This window comes from Sebastes fasciatus, chromosome 22 (assembly GCF_043250625.1).
Source record: "Sebastes fasciatus isolate fSebFas1 chromosome 22, fSebFas1.pri, whole genome shotgun sequence".
NCBI lineage: Eukaryota > Metazoa > Chordata > Actinopteri > Perciformes > Sebastidae > Sebastes > Sebastes fasciatus.
The window spans coordinates 25585970-25605304 of record NC_133816.1 but is presented as its reverse complement, the minus strand read 5'-3'; the positions used below and the strand labels follow the sequence as shown (position 1 = coordinate 25605304).

The 19335-nt window shown below is 37.9% G+C and overlaps 1 protein-coding gene and 1 long non-coding RNA gene across 3 annotated transcripts; both read right to left on the bottom strand.

Annotated features, from left to right (window-relative positions):
• Window positions 1–23: 23 nt before the first annotated feature.
• LOC141760696 (uncharacterized) lies at window positions 24–693 on the bottom strand. Its single transcript, XR_012592429.1, has 2 exons — window positions 302–693; window positions 24–193 (listed from the first exon to the last, which is right to left on the bottom strand). It is a non-coding gene; the product is annotated as an uncharacterized LOC141760696 (long non-coding RNA).
• A 707-nt stretch (window positions 694–1400) lies between these two features.
• On the bottom strand, window positions 1401–6926 carry cyp17a2 (cytochrome P450, family 17, subfamily A, polypeptide 2). 2 transcript variants are annotated; one of them, XM_074623683.1, is made up of 9 exons: window positions 6633–6924; window positions 5147–5267; window positions 4648–4786; window positions 4339–4568; window positions 3080–3166; window positions 2763–2978; window positions 2515–2684; window positions 1892–1995; window positions 1401–1810 (listed from the first exon to the last, which is right to left on the bottom strand). In XM_074623683.1, the coding sequence occupies exons 1-9, from the start codon at window positions 6884–6886 to the stop codon at window positions 1545–1547; spliced, it is 1587 nt and encodes a 528-aa protein (XP_074479784.1). In that variant the 5' UTR covers window positions 6887–6924; the 3' UTR covers window positions 1401–1544. The 2 variants fall into 2 exon arrangements, with proteins under 2 accessions (XP_074479784.1, XP_074479783.1); XM_074623682.1 differs by having other exon boundaries at window positions 2515–2978; window positions 6633–6926.
• Window positions 6927–19335: the final 12409 nt, after the last annotated feature.

Here is a 19335-nt window from a genome sequence, read left to right as displayed (position 1 = left end):
CATAATGAAAACAAATCACCATAATGGATATGAATCATTATTTATTGATTAAAAAACATTAATAACGTCAAATTACACCAGCCATCTGGCAAGCCAATCAGAATTCATTTAACTTGATACGCATGCCGGAGCATTTTAGCAAATACTTGTGCTAAGTAACAGTATTTTAGGACGAGTGGTTTAGATTCTGCTGCTGTTTGGTGACGACCAGAAACCAAGATGGAGACGACCAGAAACCAAGATGGAGACGCCAAAAACCAAGATGGAGACGTCAAAAAAACAAGATGGAGACGTCAAAAACCAAGATGGAGACGACCAGAAACCAAGATGGAGACGTCAAAAACCAAGATGGAGACGGCAAAAACCAAGATGGAGACGTCAAAAAAACAAGATGGAGACGACCAGAAACCAAGATGGAGACGTCAAAAACCAAGATGGAGACGTCAAAAAAACAAGATGGAGACGACCAAAAACCAAGATGGAGACGACCAGAAACCAAGATGGAGACGTCAAAAACCAAGATGGAGACGTCAAAAAACCAAGATGGAGACGCCAAAAACCAAGATGGAGACGACCAGAAACCAAGATGGAGACGTCAAAAACCAAGATGGAGACGTCAAAAAACCAAGATGGAGACGACCAGAAACCAAGATGGAGACGTCAAAAACCAAGATGGAGACGTCAAAAACCAAGATGGAGACGTCAAAAAAACATGATGGAGACGCCAAAAAACCAAGATGGAGACGACCAAAAACCAAGATGGAGACGGCAAAAACCAAGATGGAGACGACCAGAAACCAAGATGGAGACGCCAAAAACCAAGATGGAGACGTCAAAAAAACAAGATGGATACGTCAAAAAAACAAGATGGGGACGACCAAAAACCAAGATGGAGACGCCAAAAACCAAGATGGAGACGACCAGAAACCAAGATGGAGACGTCAAAAACCAAGATGGAGACGCCAAAAACCAAGATGGAGACGACCAGAAACCAAGATGGAGACGTCAAAAACCAAGATGGAGACGCCAAAAACCAAGATGGAGACGACCAGAAACCAAGATGGAGACGTCCAGAAACCAAGATGGAGACGCCAAAAACCAAGATGGAGACGTCAAAAAAACAAGATGGAGACGTCAAAAAAACAAGATGGAGACGACCAAAAACCAAGATGGAGACGCCAAAAACCAAGATGGAGACGACCAGAAATCAAGATGGAGACGTCAAAAACCAAGATGGAGACGCCAAAAACCAAGATGGAGACGACCAGAAACCAAGATGGAGACGACTAAAAACCAAGATGGAGACGACCAGAAACCAAGAACCAAACTAATTATTTCATAAATCACAAACTAATGATAAAATAACTAGCATTAATAATAATTAGTAAACATTAATAATGATCATTTCATTGTTTATTAACAGTAAAATAGTTTAATTAACTATTATAAGGGATGTTTATTATAAAGTGTTACCTTTCTTTCAGTTCATTTTTTACCTGAGTAACATTTTAGCTTCGTAACAAAAGTATCAGCCCCTCCCCCTTTCATTTAGCCCCGCCCTCCCACCCCGCCCTTGGCGTGACAACGACCTTATAAGGTAGCGGCTGCAGGACCACGCCCAGCCGCCCCTGCAGGTTGGGCGGGGGAGCCCCGTCCGGCAGCGTGAAGCTCATTCGCTGCAGCAGAGAGGACAGGAAGAGGAAGAGCTCCAGCCTGGCCAACGATTCGCCGACGCAGACTCGAGGTCCCGCCCCGAACGGCAGGAAGCAGGAGGGCGTGACCCGCTGGCCCCGGTCGTCAAGGAAACGATCTGGAGAGGCGGGAAAACGCTTTGGATTGTTGGAAATGTCCGACGAGGGGGTTTGTTTCGGTGTGTGTGAGTGTGTTTTACCTGGGTTGAACAGGTCGGGGTTGTCCCAGTGTCGGGGGTCGTGGTGAATCGACCACATGTTGACCAACACGCGAGTCCCACGACTGACAGAGTGACCTCCGATACTACAAGAGAAAGAGAGAGAGAGAGCGTGTATTTATTATTATTATTATTATTATTATTATTCATCTGAAGGTGTGAGGACATTTTTTCGGGAAGTGAAGACATTTTTTCGGGAAGTGAAGACATTTTTGGGGGGAAGTGAAGACATTTAGGAATAGTAAGTAGGTAAGTACGGTTTTAATTCAATACAGGACGGGTATTTTCACAGAGTGGTATTAGTACTTTTGTATTTCTGAATATTTCTTCCACCGCTGGTTACTTTCATTGTTTTATCTGTCTGATTGAAACTTGACTTGATTATTAAAATAGTATTTTATATATTTATATATATAAATATATATGTATATATATATATATATATATACGTATATATATATACGTATATATGTATATGTATATACGTATATACATATACATATATACATATATGTATATATACATATATGTATATATATATATATATATATATATGTATATATATTGTAGTTGTTTGGGTTGTGGTGTTTAAAGCGCCGGCTCACCTGCTGTCCGTCATGGCGGTGTGCGGGATCAGCACCGGGCTCACCGGTCGGATCCTCATGCCCTCGTTGATGACGCAGTCCAGATACGGCAGCCGGCCGCGGTCCGACACGCAGACCGCCCGATCGCTGCCCACGTGCTCGTCCAGCTCCTTCTGCACGCGCTCCTGGACCTGGAGAGGGGGGGCACACCGAGCACGCCGTTTATAACCGATAACCATCCACCGACCACATGATGACATCATGCGTACCTCCGGGTGGTGCAGCAGGTAGGCCAGGATCCACAGCAGCGTGGTGGACGTCGTCTCCACGCCGGCTCCGAAGGCCTCGGCCGCCGTCATCAGGACGTGGTCGTCGGTTATCCTCTCCTCCTCCGACCCAGGTGATCTTTGACCCGGCCCGCTGTCCGTCTTGCCCTTCAGCAAGGCGTCCAGAAGGTCACGGGGGTCACCGTCGCTCAGCGACGCCTGGACACAAGTCCATGATGTGAAGCTCATATTTACGACTCATCCAGCAGGATTTAAACACATCTCATATAACAACGACCCGGTGGGACGCGGTCCGTTACCTTGTGCTCCTCCAGTTTACGGGACAGCAGTCGGTCTCTCACGGTGATGCAGTCCTTCAGTTTACTGAGACATTTGTTAGGAAAGACCTGAGGGACGGAGACAGACCGTTAGTGTGTGCTCTACCTCTGTCTTTATGAGGACCGAGATGAGCTTTAGACATCGAGACTGAGGACGTTTTGGAAAGTGAAGACAGTTTAGGAAATGTTAGGACACTATTCTGGGAAAGTGAAGACAACTTTTTGGGGGAAGTGAGGACATTTTTGGGGGAAGTGAGGACATTTTTGGGGGAAGTGAGGACATTTTTGGGGGAAGTGAGGACATTTTTGGGGAAATTGCGGACATTTATGGGAAAATAAAGACATTTTGGAAAGTGAAGGCATTTAAGTAAATGTGAGGACACTTTTTGGGGAAAGTGAGGAAAAATTTTGGTATTTGAAGACATTTATTTTGGAAAGTGAGGACAATTATGGGAAAATGAGGACATTTTGGAAAGTGAAAACATTATAATCTCTACCTTCATCCAAATTATAATCTGTACCTTCATCCAGATTATAATCTGTACCTTCATCCAGATTATAGTCTGTACCTTCATCCAGATCATAGTCTGTACCTTCATCCAGATTATAGTCTGTACCTTCATCCAGATCATAGTCTGTACCTTCATCCAGATTATAGTCTGTACCTTCATCCAGATCATAGTCTGTACCTTCATCCAGATTATAGTCTGTACCTTCATCCAGATCATAGTCTGTACCTTCATCCAGATCATAGTCTGTACCTTCATCCAGATTATAGTCTGTACCTTCATCCAGATCATAGTCTGTACCTTCATCCAGATCATAGTCTGTACCTTCATCCAGATCATAGTCTGTACCTTCATCCAGATCATAGTCTGTACCTTCATCCAGATTATAGTCTGTACCTTCATCCAGATCATAGTCTGTACCTTCATCCAGATCATAGTCTGTACCTTCATCCAGATCATAGTCTGTACCTTCATCCAGATCATAGTCTGTACCTTCATCCAGATCATAGTCTGTACCTTCATCCAGATTATAGTCTGTACCTTCATCCAGATCATAGTCTGTACCTTCATCCAGATTATAGTCTGTACCTTCATCCAGATTATAGTCTGTACCTTCATCCAGATCATAGTCTGTACCTTCATCCAGATCATAGTCTGTACCTTCATCCAGATTATAGTCTGTACCTTCATCCAGATCATAGTCTGTACCTTCATCCAGATTATAGTCTGTACCTTCATCCAGGGGTAAATGTCCACCAGTCCTCCTCTGGCGATCGTCTGCACGATGCCGTCGTTGTATCGGATCACGTCCTGCAGTTCGGCGTCGCCGGGGCGATAGGTGGCACCGAACACCAGCGTGCACACGACATTGGTGACGGCCCCGGTCACCGCGGGAGACGGGTCGAAGCCACGCCGCCCACTGGACAACAACTCGCCACAGAGACTGTCCACGGAGGACAGAACTGGAGAGACAGAGAAGACGTTTACAGCGAAGCAGCTGCTGGAACGCCGTGGACGTGGACATGTTCATTTACAACGTACCGATGTCCTGCAGCCGGCCGCTTCCTTCTCCAAACAGAGTGAAGGAGTTGTGGACGAGGCGGCGGTGTAACTTCCAGAGAGGAGTGTAGTCGGAGAAGGCGATGTCTTTACCTCCTCGGGTCAACAGGTCGGTGGTCACCTGCAGAGGACACGTCACAGAGTCCTCAAACACTAAATCACTGCGTTGTGAACTCTACAACCTGATGTCAAATGTAGAGGTGGAAAGTAACTCAGTACTTTTACTCAAGTACTCTACTCAAGTACAGCTTTGAGGTACTTTACTTGAGTATTTTATACTTCTACTCCAGTACTTCTCAGAGGTTAATATTGTACTTTTACTGCACTACATTTATTTAAAGGTCTTATTGATGATATTTTTATTTAGACGAAAGTGAGGACATTTAAAAAAATTGAGGACATTTCTAGGAAAATGAGGACATTGTTTGGAATGCGCTCCGTTTCTTTAAAGGAACCAGGACGTATGAAGTGATGAACTCACCATACTCGGTCGTCCAGCGAAGTCTCGTCCTCTCTGCAGCAGAACCTCTCTGGCATGTTGATGGCTGTTCACCACCAGAGTGTAGTGAGGACCCAGGTAGAGAGCAAACAGAGACCCGTACCTGGAAAACAACAAGTCCTTCTAGCTTTTAACGAGTCCTTCCAACCATTAACGAGTCCTTTCAACCATTAACGAGTCCTCCAACCATTAACGAGTCATTCCAAACATTAACGAGTCCTTCCAACCATTAACGAGTCCTTCCAAACATTAACGAGTCCTCCAAACATTAACGAGTCCTTCCAAACATTAACGAGTCCTTCCAAACATTAACGAGCCCTCCCAAACATTAACGAGTCCTTCCAAACATTAACGAGTCCTCCAAACATTAAAGAGTCCTTCCAACCATTAACGAGTCCTCCAACCATTAACGAGTCCTCCAACCATTAACGAGTCATTCCAAACATTAACGAGTCATTCCAACCATTAACGAGTCCTCCAACCATTAACGAGTCCTCCAACCATTAACAAGTTCTCCCAACCATTAACGAGTCCTTCCAACCATGAACGAGTCCTTCCAAACATTAACGAGTCCTTCCAACCATTAACGAGTCCTCCAAACATTAACGAGTCCTCCAAACATTAACGAGTCCTTCCAACCATTAATTAGTCCATCCAACCATTAATTAGTCCTTCCAACCATGAATGAGTCCTTCCAACCATTAACGAGTCCTCCAACCATTAACGAGTCATTCCAAACATTAATGAGTCATTCCAAACATTAACGAGTCATTCCAAACATTAACGAGTCATTCCAAACATTAACGAGTCCTTCCAACCATTAACGAGTCCTTCCAACCGTTAACGAGTCCTCACAAACATTAAAGAGTCCTTCCAATCGCTAACGAGTCCTCCCAACCATTAACGAGTCCTTCCAAATATTAATGAGTCTTTCCAAACGTTAACGAGTCTTTCCAAACATTAACGAGTCCTTCCAATCGTTAACGAGTCCTTCCAAACACTAATGAGTCTTTCCAAACGTTAACGAGTCCTTCCAACCGTTAACAAGTCCTCACAAACATTAAAGAGTCCTTCCAATCGCTAACGAGTCCTCCCAACCATTAACGAGTCCTTCCAAATATGAATGAGTCTTTCCGAACGTTAACGAGTCTTTCCAAACATTAACGAGTCCTTCCAATCGTTAACGAGTCCTTCCAAACACTAATGAGTCTTTCCAAACGTTAACGAGTCCTTCCAAACACTAACGAGTCCTCCCAAACATTAATGAGTGCTCCCAAACTTTAATGAGTCCTCTCAAACCTTAACGATCTCTCAAACATTAACGAGTCCTCCCAAACCTTAACGAATCCTCCCAAGCACTAACGAGTCCTCTCGAGCACTAACGAGTCCTCCCAAACCTTAACGAATCCTTCCTAACGAGTTCTTCCGAGTCGTCCCGAGTCGTCCCGAGGAGGCTGAGCGCTCTCACCTGTGTGCCAGCTGGCTGAAGAGGAGGTGTGGAGGGAGTCCTCCTCCCAGCCACGGGAGGCTGCCCAGGACGGGGATCCTCGGCAGGCAGGGGACGGAGCCCCGGGCCGGACGAGGACAGGACGAGATCAGGAAGACAACGACGACGGCCGCAACGACGAAGAGGACGAGGAGGAGGAAGGATGGAGAGAAGGAGGGAGGGAGGGAGAGATAGTGGATGAAGGGAGGAAGAGAGGAGAGGAGACGACTGAACATGGTGAAGAGGAGACGGAGACTGAAGACGGAGGCTGGAGAGTCCTGCTTTTAATCTCTCTCTCACATGGAGAGGCCTTGGAGAGGTCAGAGGTCATGTGTGTGTGTGTGTGTTGTTATTACTGCTGGTGCGTGTGTGTGTGTGTGTGTTGCTATTACTGCTGGTGCGTGTGTGTGCGTGTGCGTGCGTGCGTGCGTGCGTGTGTGCGTGCGTACTTGCGTGCCCTCACCCTGACCATGTGTGTGTTTATGGTGGTCCAGCAGCCTTGATGTTATCAGAGAACACGTCAGCCGTCTGATTCTATTTAACTATTTAACACATTTCTCTTCTTCTTCTTCTCTCCATTAATCGTCTCACGACCCTTCAGATTCATCTGGAGGGCCCCGAACCAGAGGTTGGGAACCACTGGACTAAACTGTATACAGCTCCACCTATATATACAGTATTTATATATATATATATATATATATATATATATACAGTATTTATATGTATACACATATAAATACTGTATATATATATATATATATATATATATACAGTATATACACTACTATAAACTGTATACAACAGTTAAAACCAGCTCCACCTTTACAGTATATACTGTATATATACACATATATATATATGTGTATATATATGTCCTTCCTAACTTTAAAGAGTCCTTCTTAACATTAACGAGTCCTTCCTAACATTAAAGAGTCCTTCTTAACATTAACGAGTCCTTCCTAACTTTAACGAGTCCTTCCTAACTTTAACAAGTCCTTCCTAACTTTAAAGAGTCCTTCTTAACATTAACGAGTCCTTCCTAACTTTAACGAGTCCTTCCTAACTTTAAAGAGTCCTTCTTAACATTAACAAGTCCTTCCTAACTTTAACAAGTCCTTCCTAACTTTAACGAGTCCTTCCTAACTTTAACGAATCCTTCCTAACTTTAAAGAGTCCTTCCTAACATTAACGAGTCCTTCCTAACTTTAAAGAGTCCTTCCTAACATAAACAAGTCCTTCCTAATATTAACGAGTCCCTCCTAACTTTAACAAGTCCTTCCTAACGTGAACAAGTCCTTCCTAACATTAACGAGTCCTTCCTAACTTTAACAAGTCCTTCCTAACATTAACGAGTCCTTCCTAACTTTAACAGGTCCTTCCTAACTTTAACAGGTCCTTCCTAACTTTAAAGAGTCCTTCCTTACATTAACGAGTCCTTCCTAACTTTAAAGAGTCCTTCCTAACTTTAACAAGTCCTTCCTAACTTTAAAGAGTCCTTCCTAACTTTAACGAGTCCTTCCTCACATTAACGAGTCCTTCCTAACTTTAAAGAGTCCTTCCTAACATTAAAGAGTCCTTTCTAATATTAAAGAGTCCTTCCTAACTTTAACGAGTCCTTCCTAACTTTAAAGAGTCCTTTCTAATATTGAAGAGTCCTTCCTAACTTTAAAGAGTCCTTTCTAATATTAAAGAGTCCTTCCTAACTTTAAAGAGAAAATGGAAAATTTAATTCAAAATGGCCGACTTCCTGTTGAGTTTTGGGCATAACTCCAAGAGGCTTTTTTGTGCGTCTCCACATGTTACATCTGTTCGCCAAATGTCGTACATGTAGGTGAACCTTGAACGAGGGGCTCAATTTTTCCGACTTTCTAGGGAGCGCTAGTGAGACGTTTGGCAACACGAGACTCTTAAAATAATAATATTACAAGCGTCTGAGCAGAGGAGGCCCTAATAAATATGTGGACTAGTCCTTTAACAACGGACTGACTGGGTCCTCTGACAGGCATATGAAGTGTGAGTCAGCGGCTTGCTGAGAGTTTCTGACGCCACGGCGTTCCGAACGCTGTCATGGCGCGCTGAAGAACGCTGTCATGGCGCTCTGTCAGAGTGTGTGTTGCTGGTAACAGGTGGAGGGAACAGAAGGTGGCACGGCGCCATGGCAACCGTCTCTCTTACATCGCCCCCGCACTCACACACTTCCATCAATCCTGCTTCATGTAGTCGGTTCAGACGGAGACGGGCTTTCTGTCATCACGCCTCACATGACAGCAGGTCGCCTGATTGGTCACATGGTTATTTCGGGAGCAGCACCTGGACGTGAAGAGTGAAGTCAGTTCCTCCGGCGACCACGAGATGCTGCTCAGCAACACTCTGAAACCTCCAACGTCTCTAATGATCACATGATCTGCTGCAAACCAACGAGGAGGTTTAGTGTAAAAGACTCAAGTGAAGAATGATTACCTCTAAATTGTACTTAAGTACAGTAAATGTACTAAAATATATATTTTCTAACTTTAGACTAAAGTTTATTTAATACTTTTGCATTTAACAGTATACATTAAATTATAGTATTAGATATTGTTTTAATAATCTGAATCTGTAAAGTAACTAAAGCTGTCAGATAAATGTAGTAGAGTATAAAGTACTATAGTAACCTCTGAGATGTAGTAGAGTATAAAGTACTATAGTTACCTCTGAGATGTAGTAGAGTATAAAGTACTATAGTTACCTCTGAGATGTAGTAGAGTATAAAGTACTATAGTTACCTCTGAGATGTAGTAGAGTATAAAGTACAATAGTTACCTCTGAGATGTAGTAGAGTATAAAGTACTATAGATACCTCTGAGATGTAGTAGAGTATAAAGTACTATAGTTACCTCTGAGATGTAGTAGAGTATAAAGTACAATAGTTACCTCTGAGATGTAGTAGAGTATAAAGTACTATAGATACCTCTGAGATGTAGTAGAGTATAAAGTACTATAGTTACCTCTGAGATGTAGTAGAGTATAAAGTACTATAGTTACCTCTGAGATGTAGTAGAGTATAAAGTACTATAGATACCTCTGAGATGTAGTAGAGTATAAAGTACTATAGTTACCTCTGAGATGTAGTAGAGTATAAAGTACTATAGTTACCTCTGAGATGTAGTAGAGTATAAAGTACTATAGTAACCTCTGAGATGTAGTAGAGTATAAAGTACAATAGTTACCTCTGAGATGTAGTAGAGTATAAAGTACTATAGTAACCTCTGAGATGTAGTAGAGTATAAAGTACTATAGTTACCTCTGAGATGTAGTAGAGTATAAAGTACTATAGTTACCTCTGAGATGTAGTAGAGTATAAAGTACTATAGATACCTCTGAGATGTAGTAGAGTATAAAGTACTATAGTTACCTCTGAGATGTAGTAGAGTATAAAGTACTATAGTTACCTCTGAGATGTAGTAGAGTATAAAGTACTATAGTTACCTCTGAGATGTAGTAGAGTATAAAGTACTATAGTTACCTCTGAGATGTAGTAGAGTATAAAGTACAATAGTTACCTCTGAGATGTAGTAGAGTATAAAGTACAATAGTTACCTCTGAGATGTAGTAGAGTATAAAGTACTATAGTTACCTCTGAGATGTAGTAGAGTATAAAGTACTATAGTTACCTCTGAGATGTAGTAGAGTATAAAGTACAATAGTTACCTCTGAGATGTAGTAGAGTATAAAGTACAATAGTTACCTCTGAGATGTAGTAGAGTATAAAGTACTATAGTTACCTCTGAGATGTAGTAGAGTATAAAGTACAATAGTTACCTCTGAGATGTAGTAGAGTATAAAGTACTATAGTTACCTCTGAGATGTAGTAGAGTATAAAGTACTATAGTTACCTCTGAGATGTAGTAGAGTATAAAGTACAATAGTTACCTCTGAGATGTAGTAGAGTATAAAGTACTATAGTTACCTCTGAGATGTAGTAGAGTATAAAGTACAATAGTTACCTCTGAGATGTAGTAGAGTATAAAGTACAATAGTTACCTCTGAGATGTAGTAGAGTATAAAGTACTATAGTAACCTCTGAGATGTAGTAGAGTATAAAGTACTATAGTTACCTCTGAGATGTAGTAGAGTATAAAGTACAATAGTTACCTCTGAGATGTAGTAGAGTATAAAGTACAATAGTTACCTCTGAGATGTAGTAGAGTATAAAGTACTATAGTTACCTCTACTAATAGAGTATAAAGTACTATAGTTACCTCTGAGATGTAGTAGAGTATAAAGTACTATAGTTACTTCTGAGATGTAGTGGAGTATAAAGTACAATAGTTACCTCTGAGATGTAGTAGAGTATAAAGTACTATAGTTACCTCTGAGGTGTAGTAGAGTATAAAGTACTATAGTTACCTCTGAGATGTAGTAGAGTATAAAGTACTATAGTTACCTCTACTAATAGAGTATAAAGTACTATAGTTACCTCTGAGATGTAGTAGAGTATAAAGTACTATAGATACCTCTGAGATGTAGTAGAGTATAAAGTACAATAGTTACCTCTGAGATGTAGTAGAGTATAAAGTACTATAGTTACCTCTGAGATGTAGTAGAGTATAAAGTACTATAGTTACCTCTGAGATGTAGTAGAGTATAAAGTACTATAGTTACCTCTGAGATGTAGTAGAGTATAAAGTACTATAGTTACCTCTGAGATGTAGTAGAGTATAAAGTACTATAGTTACCTCTGAGATGTAGTAGAGTATAAAGTACTATAGTTACCTCTACTAGTAGAGTATAAAGTACTATAGTAACCTCTGAGGTGTAGTAGAGTATAAAGTACTATAGTTACCTCTGAGATGTAGTAGAGTATAAAGTACTATAGTTACCTCTGAGATGTAGTAGAGTATAAAGTACTATAGTTACCTCTGAGATGTAGTAGAGTATAAAGTACTATAGTTACCTCTACTAGTAGAGTATAAAGTACTATAGTAACCTCTGAGATGTAGTAGAGTATAAAGTACTATAGTAACCTCTGAGGTGTAGTAGAGTATAAAGTACTATAGTTACCTCTGAGATGTAGTAGAGTATAAAGTACTATAGTTACCTCTGAGATGTAGTAGAGTATAAAGTACTATAGATACCTCTGAGATGTAGTAGAGTATAAAGTACTATAGTTACCTCTGAGATGTAGTAGAGTATAAAGTACTATAGTTACCTCTGAGATGTAGTAGAGTATAAAGTACTATAGATACCTCTGAGATGTAGTAGAGTATAAAGTACTATAGATACCTCTGAGATGTAGTTGAGTATAAAGTACTATAGTAACCTCTGAGATGTAGTAGAGTATAAAGTACTATAGTTACCTCTACTAGTAGAGTATAAAGTACTATAGTTACCTCTGAGATGTAGTAGAGTATAAAGTACTATAGTAACCTCTGAGATGTAGTAGAGTATAAAGTACTATAGTTACCTCTACTAGTAGAGTATAAAGTACTATAGTTACCTCTGAGATGTAGTAGAGTATAAAGTACTATAGTAACCTCTACTAGTAGAGTATAAAGTACTATAGTTACCTCTGAGATGTAGTAGAGTATAAAGTACTATAGATACCTCTGAGATGTAGTAGAGTATAAAGTACTATAGATACCTCTGAGATGTAGTAGAGTATAAAGTACTATAGTAACCTCTGAGATGTAGTAGAGTATAAAGTACTATAGTTACCTCTACTAGTAGAGTATAAAGTACTATAGTAACCTCTACTAGTAGAGTATAAAGTACAATAGTAACCTCTGAGATGTAGTAGAGTATAAAGTACTATAGTTACCTCTGAGATGTACTGGAGTATAAAGTACTATAGTTACCTCTGAGATGTAGTAGAGTATAAAGTACTATAGTTACTTCTGAGATGTAGTAGAGTATAAAGTACAATAGTTACCTCTGAGATGTAGTAGAGTATAAAGTACAATAGTTACCTCTGAGATGTAGTAGAGTATAAAGTACTATAGTTACCTCTACTAATAGAGTATAAAGTACTATAGTTACCTCTGAGATGTAGTAGAGTATAAAGTACTATAGTTACTTCTGAGATGTAGTGGAGTATAAAGTACAATAGTTACCTCTGAGATGTACTGGAGTATAAAGTACTATAGTTACCTCTGAGATGTAGTAGAGTATAAAGTACTATAGTTACCTCTGAGATGTAGTAGAGTATAAAGTACTATAGTTACCTCTGAGATGTAGTAGAGTATAAAGTACTATAGTTACCTCTGAGATGTAGTAGAGTATAAAGTACTATAGTTACCTCTGAGATGTAGAAGAGTATAAAGTACTATAGTAACCTCTGAGATGTAGTAGAGTATAAAGTACTATAGTTACCTCTGAGATGTAGTAGAGTATAAAGTACTATAGTTACCTCTGAGATGTAATAGAGTATAAAGTACTATAGTTACCTCTGAGATGTAGAAGAGTATAAAGTACTATAGTAACCTCTGAGATGTAGTAGAGTATAAAGTACTATAGTTACCTCTGAGATGTAGTAGAGTATAAAGTACTATAGTTACCTCTGAGATGTAGTAGAGTATAAAGTACTATAGTTACCTCTGAGATGTAGTAGAGTATAAAGTACTATAGTTACCTCTGAGATGTACTGGAGTATAAAGTACTATAGTTACCTCTGAGATGTAGTAGAGTATAAAGTACTATAGTTACCTCTGAGATGTAGTAGAGTATAAAGTACTATAGTTACCTCTGAGATGTAGTAGAGTATAAAGTACTATAGTTACCTCTGAGATGTAGTAGAGTATAAAGTACTATAGTTACCTCTGAGATGTAGTAGAGTATAAAGTACTATAGTTACCTCTACTAGTAGAGTATAAAGTACTATAGTAACCTCTGAGATGTAGTAGAGTATAAAGTACTATAGTAACCTCTGAGGTGTAGTAGAGTATAAAGTACTATAGTAACCTCTGAGGTGTAGTAGAGTATAAAGTACTATAGTTACCTCTGAGATGTAGTAGAGTATAAAGTACTATAGTTACCTCTACTAGTAGAGTATAAAGTACTATAGTTACCTCTGAGATGTAGTAGAGTATAAAGTACTATAGTAACCTCTGAGATGTAGTAGAGTATAAAGTACTATAGTTACCTCTACTAGTAGAGTATAAAGTACTATAGTTACCTCTGAGATGTAGTAGAGTATAAAGTACTATAGTAACCTCTACTAGTAGAGTATAAAGTACTATAGTTACCTCTGAGATGTAGTAGAGTATAAAGTACTATAGATACCTCTGAGATGTAGTAGAGTATAAAGTACTATAGATACCTCTGAGATGTAGTAGAGTATAAAGTACTATAGTAACCTCTGAGATGTAGTAGAGTATAAAGTACTATAGTTACCTCTACTAGTAGAGTATAAAGTACTATAGTAACCTCTACTAGTAGAGTATAAAGTACAATAGTAACCTCTGAGATGTAGTAGAGTATAAAGTACTATAGTTACCTCTGAGATGTACTGGAGTATAAAGTACTATAGTTACCTCTGAGATGTAGTAGAGTATAAAGTACTATAGTTACTTCTGAGATGTAGTAGAGTATAAAGTACAATAGTTACCTCTGAGATGTAGTAGAGTATAAAGTACAATAGTTACCTCTGAGATGTAGTAGAGTATAAAGTACTATAGTTACCTCTACTAATAGAGTATAAAGTACTATAGTTACCTCTGAGATGTAGTAGAGTATAAAGTACTATAGTTACTTCTGAGATGTAGTGGAGTATAAAGTACAATAGTTACCTCTGAGATGTAGTAGAGTATAAAGTACTATAGTTACCTCTGAGATGTAGTAGAGTATAAAGTACTATAGTTACCTCTGAGATGTAGTAGAGTATAAAGTACTATAGTTACCTCTGAGATGTAGTAGAGTATAAAGTACTATAGTTACCTCTACTAGTAGAGTATAAAGTACTATAGTAACCTCTGAGATGTAGTAGAGTATAAAGTACTATAGTAACCTCTGAGGTGTAGTAGAGTATAAAGTACTATAGTTACCTCTGAGGTGTAGTAGAGTATAAAGTACTATAGTTACCTCTGAGATGTAGTAGAGTATAAAGTACTATAGATACCTCTGAGATGTAGTAGAGTATAAAGTACTATAGTTACCTCTGAGATGTAGTAGAGTATAAAGTACTATAGTTACCTCTACTAGTAGAGTATAAAGTACTATAGTTACCTCTGAGATGTAGTAGAGTATAAAGTACTATAGTAACCTCTGAGATGTAGTAGAGTATAAAGTACTATAGTTACCTCTGAGATGTAGTAGAGTATAAAGTACTATAGTTACCTCTACTAGTAGAGTATAAAGTACTATAGTTACCTCTACTAGTAGAGTATAAAGTACTATAGTTACCTCTGAGATGTAGTAGAGTATAAAGTACTATAGATACCTCTGAGATGTAGTAGAGTATAAAGTACTATAGTTACCTCTGAGATGTAGTAGAGTATAAAGTACTATAGTAACCTCTGAGGTGTAGTAGAGTATAAAGTACTATAGTTACCTCTGAGATGTAGTAGAGTATAAAGTACTATAGTAACCTCTGAGGTGTAGTAGAGTATAAAGTACTATAGTTACCTCTGAGATGTAGTAGAGTATAAAGTACTATAGATACCTCTGAGATGTAGTAGAGTATAAAGTACTATAGTTACCTCTGAGATGTAGTAGAGTATAAAGTACTATAGTTACCTCTGAGATGTAGTAGAGTATAAAGTACTATAGTTACCTCTGAGATGTAGTAGAGTATAAAGTACTATAGATACCTCTGAGATGTAGTAGAGTATAAAGTACTATAGATACCTCTGAGATGTAGTAGAGTATAAAGTACTATAGTTACCTCTGAGATGTAGTAGAGTATAAAGTACTATAGTTACCTCTGAGATGTAGTAGAGTATAAAGTACTATAGTTACCTCTACTAGTAGAGTATAAAGTACTATAGTTACCTCTACTAGTAGAGTATAAAGTACTATAGTTACCTCTGAGATGTAGTAGAGTATAAAGTACTATAGTTACCTCTGAGATGTAGTAGAGTATAAAGTACTATAGTTACCTCTGAGATGTAGTAGAGTATAAAGTACTATAGATACCTCTGAGATGTAGTAGAGTATAAAGTACTATAGATACCTCTGAGATGTAGTAGAGTATAAAGTACTATAGTAACCTCTGAGATGTAGTAGAGTATAAAGTACTATAGTTACCTCTACTAGTAGAGTATAAAGTACTATAGTTACCTCTGAGATGTAGTAGAGTATAAAGTACTATAGATACCTCTGAGATGTAGTAGAGTATAAAGTACTATAGATACCTCTGAGATGTAGTAGAGTATAAAGTACTATAGTAACCTCTGAGATGTAGTAGAGTATAAAGTACTATAGTTACCTCTACTAGTAGAGTATAAAGTACTATAGTAACCTCTACTAGTAGAGTATAAAGTACAATAGTAACCTCTGAGATGTAGTAGAGTATAAAGTACTATAGTTACCTCTGAGATGTACTGGAGTATAAAGTACTATAGTTACCTCTGAGATGTAGTAGAGTATAAAGTACTATAGTTACTTCTGAGATGTAGTAGAGTATAAAGTACTATAGTTACCTCTGAGGTGTAGTAGAGTATAAAGTACTACAGTTACCTCTGAGATGTAGTAGAGTATAAAGTACTATAGTTACCTCTGAGATGTAGTAGAGTATAAAGTACTATAGTTACCTCTGAGATGTAGTAGAGTATAAAGTACTATAGTTACCTCTGAGATGTAGTAGAGTATAAAGTACTATAGTTACCTCTGAGATGTAGTAGAGTATAAAGTACTATAGATACCTCTGAGATGTAGTAGAGTATAAAGTACTATAGTTACCTCTGAGATGTAGTAGAGTATAAAGTACTATAGATACCTCTGAGATGTAGTAGAGTATAAAGTACTATAGTTACCTCTGATATGTAGTATAGTATAAAGTACTATAGATACCTCTGAGATGTAGTAGAGTATAAAGTACTATAGTTACCTCTGATATGTAGTAGAGTATAAAGTACTATAGTAACCTCTGAGATGTAGTAGAGTATAAAGTACTATAGTTACCTCTGAGATGTAGTAGAGTATAAAGTACTATAGTTACCTCTACTAGTAGAGTATAAAGTACTATAGTTACCTCTGAGATGTAGTAGAGTATAAAGTACTATAGTTACCTCTGAGATGTAGTAGAGTATAAAGTACTATAGATACCTCTGAGATGTAGTAGAGTATAAAGTACTATAGATACCTCTGAGATGTAGTAGAGTATAAAGTACAATAGTTACCTCTGAGATGTAGTAGAGTATAAAGTACTATAGTTACCTCTACTAGTAGAGTATAAAGTACTATAGTTACCTCTGAGATGTAGTAGAGTATAAAGTACTATAGTTACCTCTGAGATGTAGTAGAGTATAAAGTACTATAGTTACCTCTGAGATGTAGTAGAGTATAAAGTACTATAGATACCTCTGAGATGTAGTAGAGTATAAAGTACTATAGATACCTCTGAGATGTAGTAGAGTATAAAGTACTATAGTAACCTCTGAGATGTAGTAGAGTATAAAGTACTATAGTTACCTCTACTAGTAGAGTATAAAGTACTATAGTAACCTCTACTAGTAGAGTATAAAGTACTATAGTAACCTCTGAGATGTAGTAGAGTATAAAGTACTATAGTTACCTCTGAGATGTAGTAGAGTATAAAGTACTATAGTAACCTCTGAGATGTAGTAGAGTATAAAGTACTATAGTTACCTCTGAGATGTAGTAGAGTATAAAGTACTATAGTAACCTCTGAGATGTAGTAGAGTATAAAGTACTATAGTTACCTCTGAGATGTAGTAGAGTATAAAGTACTATAGTTACCTCTACTAGTAGAGTATAAAGTACTATAGTTACCTCTGAGATGTAGTAGAGTATAAAGTACTATAGTTACCTCTGAGATGTAGTAGAGTATAAAGTACAACGTGTACCTCTGAGATGTAGTAGAGTATAAAGTACTATAGTTACCTCTGAGATGTAGTAGAGTATAAAGTACTATAGTTACCTCTGAGATGTAGTAGAGTATAAAGTACTATAGATACCTCTGAGATGTAGTAGAGTATAAAGTACTATAGATACCTCTGAGATGTAGTAGAGTATAAAGTACTATAGTTACCTCTGAGATGTAGTAGAGTATAAAGTACTATAGTAACCTCTGAGATGTAGTAGAGTATAAAGTACTATAGATACCTCTGAGATGTAGTAGAGTATAAAGTACAATAGTTACCTCTGAGATGTAGTAGAGTATAAAGTACTATAGTTACCTCTACTAGTAGAGTATAAAGTACTATAGTTACCTCTGAGATGTAGTAGAGTATAAAGTACTATAGTTACTTCTGAGATGTAGTAGAGTATAAAGTACTATAGTTACCTCTGAGGTGTAGTAGAGTATAAAGTACTACAGTTACCTCTGAGATATAGTAGAGTATAAAGTACTATAGTTACCTCTGAGATGTAGTAGAGTATAAAGTACTATAGTTACCTCTGAGATGTAGTAGAGTATAAAGTACTATAGTTACCTCTGAGATGTAGTAGAGTATAAAGTACTATAGATACCTCTGAGATGTAGTAGAGTATAAAGTACTATAGTTACCTCTGAGATGTAGTAGAGTATAAAGTACTATAGATACCTCTGAGATGTAGTAGAGTATAAAGTACTATAGTAACCTCTGAGATGTAGTAGAGTATAAAGTACTATAGTTACCTCTGAGATGTAGTAGAGTATAAAGTACTATAGTTACCTCTGAGATGTAGTAGAGTATAAAGTACTATAGTTACCTCTGAGATGTAGTAGAGTATAAAGTACTATAGATACCTCTGAGATGTAGTAGAGTATAAAGTACTATAGTTACCTCTGAGATGTAGTAGAGTATAAAGTACTATAGTTACCTCTGAGATGTAGTAGAGTATAAAGTACTATAGTTACCTCTACTAATAGAGTATAAAGTACTATAGTAACCTCTGAGATGTAGTAGAGTATAAAGTACTATAGTTACCTCTGAGATGTAGTAGAGTATAAAGTACTATAGTTACCTCTACTAATAGAGTATAAAGTACTATAGTTACCTCTGAGATGTAGTAGAGTATAAAGTACTATAGTTACCTCTACTAGTAGAGTATAAAGTACTATAGTTACCTCTGAGATGTAGTAGAGTATAAAGTACTATAGTTACTTCTGAGATGTAGTAGAGTATAAAGTACTATAGTTACCTCTGAGGTGTAGTAGAGTATAAAGTACTACAGTTACCTCTGAGATGTAGTAGAGTATAAAGTACTATAGTTACCTCTGAGATGTAGTAGAGTATAAAGTACTATAGTTACCTCTGAGATGTAGTAGAGTATAAAGTACTATAGTTACCTCTGAGATGTAATAGAGTATAAAGTACTATAGTAACCTCTGAGATGTAATAGAGTATAAAGTACTATAGTAACCTCTGAGATGTAGTAGAGTATAAAGTACTATAGATACCTCTGAGATGTAGTAGAGTATAAAGTACTATAGTTACCTCTGAGATGTAGTAGAGTATAAAGTACTATAGATACCTCTGAGATGTAGTAGAGTATAAAGTACTATAGTTACCTCTGAGATGTAGTAGAGTATAAAGTACTA